Source organism: Onychostoma macrolepis, chromosome 21 (assembly GCF_012432095.1).
Source record: "Onychostoma macrolepis isolate SWU-2019 chromosome 21, ASM1243209v1, whole genome shotgun sequence".
NCBI lineage: Eukaryota > Metazoa > Chordata > Actinopteri > Cypriniformes > Cyprinidae > Onychostoma > Onychostoma macrolepis.
The window spans coordinates 1,015,857-1,029,988 of record NC_081175.1 but is presented as its reverse complement, the minus strand read 5'-3'; the positions used below and the strand labels follow the sequence as shown (position 1 = coordinate 1,029,988).

General features: G+C 38.4%; 1 protein-coding gene across 3 annotated transcripts in view; it reads left to right on the top strand.

Annotated features, from left to right (window-relative positions):
• Positions 1-13,457, top strand: part of gabrg2 (gamma-aminobutyric acid type A receptor subunit gamma2) — a 68,076-nt gene extending 54,619 nt beyond the window's left edge. Inside the window, exons 7-10 of one of the 3 annotated variants that reach the window (XM_058759103.1) lie at positions 1,613-1,765; positions 5,077-5,282; positions 6,865-6,888; positions 9,198-13,457. In XM_058759103.1, the coding sequence (XP_058615086.1) occupies positions 1,613-1,765; positions 5,077-5,282; positions 6,865-6,888; positions 9,198-9,476 (662 nt within the window). In that variant the 3' untranslated portion in view covers positions 9,477-13,457. Of the gene's footprint in view, positions 1-1,612; positions 1,766-5,076; positions 5,283-6,864; positions 6,889-9,194 lie in introns of all 3 variants that reach the window. The other 2 variants (XM_058759102.1, XM_058759104.1) reach the window with 2 other exon arrangements.
• Positions 13,458-14,132: the final 675 nt, after the last annotated feature.

The following is a 14,132-nucleotide window of genomic DNA, read 5'->3' as shown; positions in this document are numbered from 1 at the left end:
CCAGTTTTGTGAATACCTTGGCTTTTGCAAATATCGTGAATGCCTGTTCTGCAGCTGGGAGGATATGTCTTTCTTGTCACACCCACTTATTTAGACGAGTCAAATCAATGCACAGCTTGTCTTGGGTCTTGGGCTCTACAACCATGCTGATACACCACAGGGTGGGTTGAGTCAACATTGGAAATCACCCCCATGCCCCAATGCATTTCAGCTACACTCACACCTTGGTGTTTGGATGTCCTCCTGTTGTGTTTCTGTGTGGAATGCGTTGTATCACTGTGAGGAGACCTAACAGTGGCTTAGTCCTACAACTTAATCCTGTTTTATTCTGTATGCTTAATTGACCTTTAAATTGTCCTTTAACATCCATTCTATAATTCCATGGCTCAAAACAGCCTGACAGCTGAAGAGCCCTGTGATTTATGGTGGAAAAGCTGCTGCTTGGAATTTACCTATCGGCAAGATGAGCCAATGGCAGTCGAGTATCAGTTGCACGGGGAGCGGAACTCGGACATCTTTAGGTTTAAGCAGCATAGAGAATCATTGGAAGATCCAAAGCTCGCATCAATTTGATGATGTTTATGCTACGAAAATGGAAAAACGATGAGCCTGGGGTACCTGTAACACTGAATCCAGGTATCCTGAGAGGATAGGCAATATAATTTATGTTATTACATTTCCTAAACCCAAACAAAACTGAGCAAAAATGTCCCTAAGCATCCCAATGAAGATGAAAACGTAAATTTTCTGGTTGCCACACTTACATTAATTTACAATTTTCATCTGCTCAAGCAGAACATTAATGTCATCTTGTGCTTCAGCAAGGTATCTCTGGCTAAAACTGACATTAAAGTTAGTGAGCCAATGCTACATACAAGCATAAATAGCGAACTGTTCTCATGTCATGTACAGTGTAGGTCAAAAACACATAAACAAAAGTCTACAATTCAGTGCCTCTCTATATTAAACTGGTTAAATGTAAATTAATGTAATCTTACTCTGCTTACTCTGTCATTGTGATCGTAACGACCGTAACATGAGACTTCTCCTGTTTGCATTGTGATCTGTATTTTTACATATTTATTTTGAAATATTTTATATATCCCTCCATGGCATATTTAAGTCTCACTTGAATGATGGTCCTTCTGTGTCTAAAATTTATCAAAAACATCTTGGGACAAGGTTTTCACACTGAACAGCTGTCAATGTAAGACAGTAGCTTGACAATAATTGACAGTAGTGTGTCCAAGTGAGCAACAGTAACTAAGGGGGGCGGGGCTTACCGATAGGTCGATTGCTGTAACAGCAGCCCCTGTGTCCGGCAATCTTTCCACATTCAGTCAAAGATTCCCTACCAGTCAAACATTTGGGCACACTTGACTGAATTTGTTTCTTGTGATCTTAAATCTTTGATTTAAAGGAAACATGGTGACTCAGTAGTGTTATTCGCATTGGTTAATAGAATGAAGTTGGTTAATCGAATGTCCAGACTGTGCTGGGATGGTTATTAAAGAAAGTTTTGAAGGATGTTTTTAATGAAAACTGAAATAATGAGCGAGTAGGTGTGTGCATTGTTTATAATATGATATTTTTTTTTTTTTTTTGTCCCCAGGAGATTATGTGGTTCTGACCGTCTTCTTTGACTTAAGCAGAAGAATGGGATATTTCACCATCCAGACATATATCCCCTGTACCTTGATCGTTGTTCTGTCCTGGGTTTCATTTTGGATCAACAAGGATGCAGTGCCAGCCAGAACTTCTTTGGGTAAGACTTTCTGTTCTGATTCTACATGATAAACAAACTTTGTGTTATGAAACACAACAATTTTTTCAGTTTTTTTTATATGCAGTAAATCTAAACATCCTTAAAACAAATTTACTTGAGAATAAAAGTTAAAAAAAAAATTAAGATAATTTATCTTGAATTTATATTTCATATTCCAATGGAAAATTGTTTATCTTGTCTTACCTATAAACACCACTTGTCTTCTTCAGCAGTTTATCTTTCCTGCAGTGACTCCTGACCTCAGTGTTTTACTATTGAAAATCCTAAATTATAGAAGAATAAAGAAAGAAAGTGAAGTGACATGTGGCCAAGTATGGTAACCCATACTCGGAATTAGTGCTCTGCATTTATCCCATCCTAAGTGCACACACACAGCAGTGAACACACACACACCCGGAGCAGTGGGCAGCCAGTTATGCTGCGGCACCCGGGGAGCAGTTGGGGGTTCGGTGCCTTGCTCAAGGGCACCTCAGTCGTGGTATTGAGGGTGGAGAGAGCGCTGGACATTCACTCCCCCCAACGACAATCCCTGCCGGTCCTGAGACTCGAATCCGCGACCTTTGGGTTACGAGTCCGACTCTCTAACCATTAGGCCTGACTTCCCCTTATCTGCTATGTTGAAACAAAAAGATAAATATCAGAGCTAAACTCCTAATTTTTCTTTATTGAATATGTAATTTGAGTCTTCTAGATGTGCAAAATGATGGGCAGTTACACACCAGTCTACACCAATTTATTGACAGATGGCACAAGCTCTGCCCACTGAGGTGTTTCATCACTGATGCCTCATAATGGAGCACTCACAGTTCAGACTGCTTGCTCTCCTGTTGCCAGCCTCACTCAACCACACCCTCTCTGCCACATACCCACCTCCCTACTCAAGCCAGTAAGCCGTCCGGCCTGCAGCACCCCCATTCCTGGAGAGGTAGACTGCTACTGCCATCTGTGCCCCCGTCTTGTGGCCCACCTTGAACTGAAAGGGCTGTAGTGCCAGATACCAACAGGTGATCTACACGGTGATGTCCTGCCCATGCAACATATGGCCTAAGAATTCTGTCTAAGGTGGTGGGTGTGGGTGCCCTGAAGATCCCAAAAGGAAGCATCACAAAAGGGTGTAATCAAAAGAGGGTAGTGAAGGCTGTCTTTTGTTTGGACAGAGGCAATAAGTCGATGCACTACCAATCCAGGGTTCATTTTAAATCGCTGCTGTGTGAGATAAATACAACTGAGTAGGGGTGAGACTACATCTATAAATTCATCTTGCAGTTTGGCAAGTGAGATTGGAGAGTGAGAGGTGATCCTATTGTGGACATGATGGAAATAATTGCACTTTGAATTCGCCTTTGGCCCAAGATCATCCTCTGCACTCATTGCCGTCATCAGTGCAATCAGAACCTCCTCCTTGCATTGTTTAAGGAGGTTGAGGTGGTACACTTGACATGCCCTGCTTCTATCTATTCGTCTAACCTCATAATCATGAACCCTGTTTCACCATGTGACCTCAAGGGTCCTTGCCAGTGGAGGAAATTCTCTGTTGAGAGCCGCCCCAGGTGTGGCAGGTCCATGATGTACTGAACATCCGAGCCCCACCTACCATGTCCCTGACTTTTTGCCAAAGAGGCATCCGCACATAGACTCCCTAAATACTTGTGGCTAATCCATCCACAAAATTATCGTTTGCCGGAGGCACTAACCACTACTTTTACTCTATGCTTTTGTCCCTGGACACAGGTACCAGGGGGTAGTCCACCACATCCCTGTGTACACATAAGTCTCTACCTTCATGACTGGACTACGTTCCTGGAAATGACCTGGGTCCGCACATTGCTGGCAGGCCAGCCAGGCTTCCCTGTTGCCATAGTGGCAGGAAGGTGGCAATAGTCTGGTGAAGAGAGAGGGTAGCTGGAAAAGGAGAGGTGGAAGCCACTGTTCCAGCCAGTGGGACTGTTTCACTCGGGTGGGTGGTTTTGGCAACTGGGGAAGCCTCAGAAGTTGTCAGGCCTGCCCCAATTGCAACAGTCCGGGAGGCATGCTACTGCACAACCTGGGTAGAGGGAGAGGTTGAGAAGAGAAAAGGTGTGAGGGAAGGGCTGGAGAAGTAAAGCAAGAGAAAGGGGGAAGGATAAAAGAGGTACGTCGAGTGGTGGCACTGGACCCATTTGGCTACATCTTTTGGAAGCTCAGCAATGAGCTGGACCACCAGATCAGCAGGTGTCACAAACCTGCTGGATCACCACAAATGGCTGACTGTTTTTCCCCAGTTCGACGGACCAGAAGCACTGCTGCTGTTGCTCTAGGGTGTGAACCACACAGGATGGCCTGCTTGAGGTTCGTAATCCAGAAATATCTGCACAGTTAGCTGTTGAGATGCTACTCCGGACACCAGCAGGTGAGGCACACCAGTCACTGAGCATGCGGCCACCCACATGCCTCTGCTGTCTTCTCGAATGAGACCACGAATGCCTCTGGTTTATCCTGTGGACCCTTTTTGGCGAGTGGCACGTGGGTAACAATGGACTCTTTGTCCACAGCCCTGCCTTTGTGGCTCATCATGCTCCACAGCATCTTTCAATCCTCCTTCCAGGCACAGAGGAGTTCAAGAGGGCCTGATGTTGGGTTTGGTAGAGTCTAGCCAGTGAATTGTCCATCTCAGCGAGGGGCAAGGATTCCATGGCAAATAACTTTTTTTAATCCCAGGTTTCAACACCACTGTAGCAAGTTTGGAGTTGTGGGAAGGAGAAGGTCTGAAGCCCAGGGAGTGGAGGTTTCATCCTCAGATTGTGAGCCAGAAATTCTACAATAGCAGAAATTCGGCAAATCAGACTTGGATCTGTTTGGATCTGTTCACTCAAGATGACTCAGTGTCCCGTTTGGTTTTCTCCTCGGGCACTGCTAAGCTTGAATGCACTAGCACAGGATTCACCCAAGGCCAAATTGTATGCCTTTTACACCAATGAGCCTCCACCCAGAAGTCTTTTGAAGAATCTGGATTTTGTGTCAATTCTGGAGGAACCTCCTTCCCTTCAGGAAAGATTTGCTTTCTCTGGCCCAATGCAGGTTTTGGCATCCTCAGCTGAAGATATGGAGGCTTTGGTTTTGGTCTTATTCTGACGCTTAAGTGATTTTCACTTTTGGCCTTGTCTTTGTACCGTGGGAAATAAAAGCCAAACTACAAACATGTACTTGCTATGTAAAAGATAAATATCACAGATATAACCTCAGCAATCCATATGCAACAGACATTGAAATCTCCATGTTCTTATTTGAGTATTATTTACTTTGCTCCCCAGGAATCACGACTGTGCTTACCATGACCACTTTGAGTACCATTGCTAGGAAGTCCTTACCCAAAGTGTCGTACGTCACAGCTATGGACCTCTTCGTATCAGTGTGCTTCATCTTTGTTTTCGCCGCTCTGATTGAGTACGGAACGCTCCACTACTTTGTGAGCAACCGCAAGCCCAGCAAAAACAAAGACAAGAAGAGGAAAAATCCTGTGAGTACAATTCCTAAAACAATTCACATTATCAACGACCAATACAATATTATAAAGTATATTAACTACTAGTATTTCTATTTACTAGTATTTCTAATTCTAAGATTAGCCTATTTGAGAACTGCAATTGTTAGTTTTTTTTTTAGGGTCGGGGATTAGCTGCTAACTTTAAAGTCTATCCAAGGTTGAGTTCTTCAAAGTACTCCAAATAATAACACTCTTCCACAAGTTAGCAAGCTCCCTAGGCAGCATTTCTAGGCTTAGTGTGCTCCCAATGTGAAGATGATACCTCGATTTGGTGAAATTCTAAGGCAGCATCACTTCTGGATGAGAATGATATTACTTTGAGTTAGAAAGGTAGTGTATATATTCACACACAAAAAAAAAACAGTCAGGAAAAAACTTTTATGTAAAAGTCTGTTTAAATGCGTAAAATTAGTTTTGTAGTGAAATAAACCTGCCTAAAAGCAGCCAGAAAGTGTCCAGCAGGCATGTGAATTATGTGTGCTTGCTACAGTTTTGTGTTGTTAGCTTAGCAATTAAGGCTTTATTGTTAACTCTGTAGGAATCCACTTTGAGTGCTTCATGTGAGGATAGCTATTTGTGATGCAGCTAAGTGTGATCGTTAGTTGTTGTCTATGAAGAGCGTTTCTAATCAGTCACTAATGAGTTTCCATTACACCTGAGTAGGCGGTACACACTGAGACAGCTCACTAGGTTTTGGAACATAAGTGAACCTTTTTCTCTGAACTTCCTCTACATGTGGTCAGATTTGCCATCGTGGACCACCTCTGTCAAACACTGTCACTGTGCAGTGATGTCCTTAATCTGAATCATTTCAGCAGCAGGTTTGAAGTGCAGCCTTAGATTTTCATCTCAGCAGGGTACTCATATCCGTAGCGTGAGGAGGGCTGATCTCAGCAAATGGGGTCGTTCCACTTTCAGATGATTAAAGGGGTGCCAGAAATGTCTTATTTGATTTGGGGGTTTAGAATGTCAGGCAGATTAATGAGTAATGATTTTCAAACCACATTCGACAGTTCGGTTCCCAGTCAAAGGCACGCTCTGAAGTGAAACTCTTCAAATAAAATGACAGCAAGCTTTTGCTGAAGAAGCGTTTTGATCTCTGCAAGAAGATGAAGAGTACTAGTCTCCTCTTTAGATGATTATGTTCGTCTTTTGTTCTTTGGTAATGTTTGTTTGCCCTTATATGATTAGAGACCTGATTTTTCCAAGCTCTAAATTCTGACAGGCCTAATAGTTTATATACTATACGTGGTGGTATTTTTGATCATATTTGAAATTAATGCACTTTGCAGATGTGTTTTCCTTAGGAATGAGTTGTCATTTCTAGTCTGTATTTTACGACATGCAGTGAACCTGTTAATATATGCTGCCTTGCACACCCTTCCTCTGTGTCTATGTATATGTGTGAGGTTGCAGTAATTTGTTCTCTTTCCACTTTCAGAGTCTTTTTTTTCCATTATACTGTATGTTCGTTTTATGTTGTTGTTATTGTTGGTTTGTTTGTATTTGTTTGTTCCAATTTCTAATATTTTTTTGTTTCCTGTGTGGACAAAAGCTCCTGCGGCTCTTTTCCTCAAAGGTATATTGCTCATGTAAAGTTCACTAATCATGCATGTTTCTGCATTCTGCGCAACCACACTGCTCTTGTGTCTGGTCTTTAGATTCACTGCACTAACATCTAGTAAGTTTAGCACTGAACCTCCTGTGCTGTGAAAAGTAGTGGGGCACACTCGCCTCTTATTTTACTTTAATGCAATAAAACAACAAAAACTTGCATCATTCTTTTAATTAAAAAGTGGCCGCCTTCCTCCTTCTCTGCGTGTTTGAGGCTTTAAACCTGACAGAAATAGTCAGCAGAGCCTTAACAGCTTGAAATAGACAACCACACTGATTAGCTTAATCCCAATTAAAGAGCATGAGCCTGATGGCTTTGGCAGATTTAGCTGTAGTTATCTTTTAAAAGTCAATGTGCATGAGGGCACAGGCCTACATTTAGCTTCTATTAAGGATTAAAAGATAGTTCTCAAGAATTTGGAAAAGAGGAAATTAGATCAATCCGAAATGAACATACCAGACTATACCAGTGGTTCTCTACTTGTTTTGCATCAGGTCCTTGATTTTTAATAATTTGACAAATTATTAATGTTTTTACCAGTGATGTCAAATGATTAATCGCGATTAATCGCATCCGAAATAAAAGTTTTTACTTGCATAATATATCTGTATGTACTGTGTATATTTATTATGTATATATAAATACACACACATGCATGTATATATTTATATTCATATAATTTATTTTATATATAAATATTTTATATATAAACGTAACATGTTTTTCTGAAATATGTACATGCATGGGTGTGTAATCGCGATTAATCGTTTGACAGCAGTAGTTTTTACACAAATGACATCTTAAATTTTGCCAAATTCACAACATGTGAGTATGCACATACATTTTTTGTTAACCTTGTTCTAATTATGAATTTCTTGTAGGCTATTCTAAGTGATTTTTTTCATATTACATATTAATATGCTTATTGTTTTCCCCCTGCGATCCTTTCAGATGCACAACCTGTTTTTGTCTCACAGCCCACCAGTTGAGAACCACAGTTAAAAACAAAAATTAAATCATAAATGTAGATAAATAATGTAAGACAGGAGAGGCACTTTCTCTTTGAAGGTTGTCGTATTTCATTCAGTTAAAGCTGCGAATTCCACTGTATTTGTTTCTTTCCACATGGCAGGCTATTTGTGCTCTTGTGCTTTCCAAACGCTTCTGTGAAACCCTTTGAGAAGCGAGTCACGTGACCCGTTTCCGCACAGCCTCAGGTGGCTCTGTCCTAAATGCTACATAATGTGCACCCGGAGAAGCCAGCGTGAACAGCTGGTCGTGCTTCGTTTTTCAAAGGGATTTGAAGCACTCTTCCAGTGCTGGGCAAAATGATTGTGAATCCAGAAATGTGGATATGTCCCAATGATTCTATTTCTCTTGGTTTTAATGGGAAATATTTACATGGAGGTCTCATAACATTTGTGTATTGCAATTGCATTTTTAGACTTATATTTTAGTACTGTTGCTGGCCAAGATATAAGACTGAAAGTATATTAATACCTAATTATTTAGCTGTTCTGTGTTGAAACTTAGTACCATGTTAGACAGAGCCATGTGGTCTCACATGGGAAACGTTGCTGTAGTGACTTTGTCATTCTGATGACCTTCTAGGGTCCCACTTTATATTAAGTGGCCTTAACTACTGTGTACTTACATTTAAATTACTCATTTGGTACAATGCACTTATTGTGCACATACATGTTTGTACTTGTATTTTAAAAATACCTGCATGTAATTACATCTGTAATTACATTCATAATTACACTGTTGACCCATGCCTTACACCTAAACCCACCCTTAATCTTCCCCTAACCTTCCCCGTATCGCACCTCAATAGCAGCAAAAGTGTTTTGCAACACAAAATAAGCACATTGCACTTATTTTCTGATGTATGTACATAGTAGTTAAGGCCGCTTAATAAAAAGTGGGACCCATTCTAGTAAGTAAATGATGCAGTTATGCTTTATTTTTGCATGGTGCATATACTAGTGTAATATAATCATTGCACAACAATATAAAACAGACAGATAAATGTGCAATGAACAGTCCTAATACATATGTAATATAATTGACTATTTAAGCATTAAAGAAATAGAGAAAAATCAAGAAGCCTGTTTTTATTGCAGTTGCACATCATTTAATGCATTCTACCTGCAATATTAGGTGCAAAGTATCCACTGACAGACGTTTGAACGCAGCCCCTGACAGCTGGTCGAGATGTCCTGTGTATTTGACGGGACGCTTGCTGATTTTGTGTTCTCTTCTAAAAGCAGGCCCCCACTGTGGACATTCGCCCGCGCTCAGCCACCGCCATCCAGATGAACAACGCCACCCACATGCAGGAGCGAGACGAGGAGTACGGCTACGAGTGTCTGGATGGGAAGGACTGCACCAGCTTCTTCTGCTGCTTTGAGGACTGTCGCTCAGGAGCGTGGCGGCACGGCCGTTTGCACATCCGTGTCGCTAAGATAGACTCTTACGCCCGCATTTTCTTTCCTACTGCATTTGGTCTATTCAACGTAGTTTACTGGTTTTCCTATCTCTATCTTTAAAATAGTTAGAAAAAAATAGGCTGGCCTTATTTTATGTTACATATTCCAGCAAGACCCTTTCTTGGAAACGTGAACCCACTGAAAACATTTAAGTTGCATTGTGTTGTTGTTGTTTCTCCAGTCTACGTAATGGTTTTTTTTTTTTTTCGAAAGCGCATTTTAGAATGTTTTTTTTTTTGTTTTTTTTTGTGTGCATTTATGTAATGTGGAATTGTTGGTTTGTCTATGTTTACATCTTCTTCTAGGAAGTATATCTTGTGCATAAAGCAAAAGTTGTAGCAAAAAAAGAAAACAAAAAAGCGCAGAAGGGGCAGTCAGTGAAAACCTGCATCTGTAAGATTATTCCTGAATCGTGTAGAGCAAACAGCAGAAGATCTGAGTACTGCATGCCTACATAGCCCCTAAAGAGTAAGCACTAAAGAGATTTTGGGAACCTTCTTCAAATGCATGGCTGTCAGGCCTATGTGAGGTAAAAGCAATCAATCAAACATTAACAAATGTGTCAGAGAATTTATTTGTATACGCTCTTATTTGCTCATTCTAAAGCGCAAATGTAAAAATTGAAGTGTTTGAAATTTCTATGCCATTTGTAACCTTGCGGTTTTTCATGTGTGGTCACGGCTGGTAAAACGTACGGTCACCTGTACAAATGTTGTAAATAGATGAATACTGTAAAATGTAGTGATATACATCATACTGCATGCACCTTTTAGGCCAAAAATTAGCAAAAGTCTTCTATTGTCATCAATTAATAAACAGCAAAAAAGGGTCAGGAAAGCTTAACTGGAACAGTTCAGGCAACATTTTACATCATTTCTTGCCACTATTAGATGTCAGTCATTTATACAGTAAATGCACAATGATATTGTTACATGTATAAATAAGTACTGTATTCAATTTTTCCTATCATTTTGGGTATCGGTATGAGCCTCCTTTGCATTCTTGGATATATACCCAAATAGTTTTAACAAGTTGCTGGGGTGAGTATTCTGATAATACATACTCTAGTTTACCCTATTTTATTATTATTGTTATTATTTATTTTGTTTAGCTTTTATTTTATTTTCTTTGAACTAAGATGTTTGTTTTTTTTTTCGTTTACCAGCCCCGTCTTAGGTTTTTCGGAAACATGTAACACAATGTTGTCAAACAAAATGTCTATATGCTTTTTTATTTTTGGTTCATGTATTAATTTATGTTTTAATAATAAATTGGGCTCAAACGTGGGAGGAGGGTCACCATTGCACTCAATACTATACATTTCAGTAGACAAAAACTTATTTCAGTGAATTTAGTAAATAATCTGTAGATGAATATGTTAATGTGTGTGTTACTCCGCTTCAGTTTTGTTGCGTTTAGCAAATGACATGCATGCATGTAGTAAATATTATCTTTAGATAGAACATTAACATGCATACATGGGAAACAAATTACAAACTATCATTAATAAAATGTAACATATGCAAGCACAACCAACTTTCTATTTTAATAACCCATCAACTTTAGAAATCTCACCCCAGGTTAGTAACTATGCCTGTGAGTATATAATTATGTTTGGTGTTGGGCACCACTGCTCAAGTGTTATCAACGAAAAAAAAAAAATACAAATACAAAACACCAAAACAAATGCAACTAAAACACTGTGGACAAAAATCTGAGATGTGCCAAAGTATGAGGGTATAATCAGACGTATAGATAGTTTTGTTCTCCGCTGCTGCAGTTCAAATCGATGCTTTTTTTTTTTTTTCTTCCAAAAAAATCAACAAGTGCAACTGTTTGGTAGCAAAAATGACAGATAAGCAAAATGTTTCTGGTTACATCGGTAATACATAATCTAGACCTGTACACAGTTTGATTTCCAATCCCTATGCATTAACCTTCCAGCCAAACAAACGAGCATACGGTACGGTTTTGCATTTTGTGGATATGTATGCATCTTGATATTTTTGCATCATACACGTGAGCATGGTTAATTTTTGATTTGTTTATACTCGTATTAAAATTAGATGTCACAGGAGTCTTCTGAAAATCCTCTTTTGAGTAATATCAACTCTACTGTCAGCCCTTTGTAGAATCAGTTTGCTGTTTGTGTGCCACCTACACTATAATAATCACAATTGTGGAGCGAAGCTCGATTCGTTTCTTCTTTGAGTAGTTATTCTGGATGTTGTTCCTGAAAATCAACAGCCACACCCCAGAGATGTCACCTAGCCAATGTACTGTTTATCATTTACTGTAGGACACATGGATGTGGTAGCAATAGAAACTGTGTGAATGTGGATCGCTTTAGTGCCAAACTATGAACCATTTTGCTTTCTACCATCGATTTAAATAGCTTATTTCAGCAAGCTCCCTGTTTTTACACCCAACGGAAATGCTTTATCCATTTCATTTTTTTATGAAATACAAGAAGAAAATTGGACATTCTACTAATAATGTAGAATTACCAGTTCCATGTCAAGTGCAACCTTAAGTGAAATTAAAAGCCCTTTTATCTGCATTGTATAGAAATACTGTTGATCAATCAAGATAAATGTGGTTGTTAAACCTTTGTTTTAATACATGTAATCAGTCCTATTAATGTCAAAATGCCAGAAATAAAGTCTCACTATAAACTGCCACCATCCCACAACAGGACATTGCTAGAGATTTTCATAGAGCTGACCAGCACTTTTGTTCTGTTCTCACTATTTCTTTGTTGTTTTGAACTACTAGAGTATTATTTTCTGACATAAAGAAAAAACTTGTTTTACAATATCATATTACAATATCAACTTGTGTCAATGAGAGCTTGTTTAGGAAAATGAATGAATAATTATTTACTTCAAACCATAATGAAAATGTGAACAATTGAGATTTTATTTCAGATCAAACAAGTCTCAAGCTCTGCCAGTTTAAGAGTCAGATTAAAATACACTTCTGTTGAAAGGTTTAATATTGTAGTAATATTGCATCAGGAAAAAACATCACAAATCATGTTTTAAGACTTAACATCTTACTGGCAATTGGGTTTTGTGTGTGTGTGTGTGTGTGTGTGTGTGTGTGTGTGTGTGTGTGTGTGTGTGCGTGCATCTCCGTTTGGTTGCTTACTGATATTACATGCCTCCCACACTTAATCTTTTTTTTAATCAGAATTGTAGTCTTGTTTTCAGGTAAAAAGATGCACTTATTTGAGAAGAAAATGTAAGATATGAAGTCTAATCAGGAATATATCTTGATTTTTAACCCTTTTTTCATAATATAAACCTGAATGGAGATTGTTATATTTATGCTTAAAACAAGGGGAAAATTGAGTTTTATTACATTATTTTGTTTCTCAAGTAAATTTATCTTGTTTTTTTTATGTGAAATCTGATCTAAGATCTAATGTGTTATCTTTTTTCTTTTATCTTGTTTGTTTAGTACAATAATTGTAACTGAGCTTTATTGCTAATTTTATCTTCCAAACATGATCTAAATTGTTCAAAGGTTTTATGTTGTATAATTTCACTTAAGCGGCAGTTGATTGTTTGGGTTTGCACAGAAAAATATTCGTATGGATAAAGCATTATTAAAGTCTGAATTTGCCCCTGCAGGGTGATTTCCCATCATCAATGATATTTTGATTTCTTTTCTTACTTGATTGCACAAATATAACCAGATGTATAAATGGATAAATCTCACAAATTGAAAGTGTTTTAGTAACAAATACAACATTTGTGAAGAGCACATGTAAATAATAAATATTGTTACATACTTTATTGCCTGTGGGAAACACTAAATCATTTGCCATGCTTCTATAGCAGTAATGACAAGCTGCAAAGCAAAAAGATTGAAAATAATCTCTCAGCTGTTCAGCATATCTATATATTTATTGAGTAGTGTACTAAAAGGACACTGATGATTTCATGTAAGGGTTTGCATTATATTATTATATGTACTGAAATCCTTTTCTTAAAGGAAAAGCACAGAGCTGTGGAATTTTTCAATAAAATATTGCATTTATAAGGTGTATGGATATATTTCTTAAATGAGAAGAAGTATCAAAGACTTTTGTGATTGTATTCCACCGTTGGGCAAATTACCAAAACAGTATTTGGTGTGAGGCATTTCAGAGCAAATACTGGTGTTTTATTCACATACTGGGTCAAGGTTAAGAGACAAAACTGCTTTTTCTATGTAAATACGGCATATTATTGAATGCAGAAGATTGACAAACGTCAGCATTGTTTTTTTCTGACACAGTTCACGTGCAACAGGCAGTAAAATTAAATACAAATTCAAATAAATTCTTGAAGTGATCATGGCAGCAGTGATTGTAGTCAGATCGTTTGTGTGTAAATAAATAAAGTGCTGGGTAAATTACTGAATTACTTGCTGTTACTGAAAGAACTGTAGTCAGTGACATAATCTGTTAGATTACACATTTTAGTCATTTTTATTTATTTATTTTTTGTATTTATTTATTTATTTTATTTATTTTGATGCCACAAACATTTAAACAGCATAATCTTGTACTATTTTGGCATAAAAATACAATATTATATCCTCATATTACCAACAAGTGCCTTATAAAAACAGATTCTTAAAGGGAGAGGCAAACGGGTGCAGCAATTTATGTACCAGAATTTAAAAGTGGGAATAAAGGAAGAATAACTGATGCAACAGAATTATACG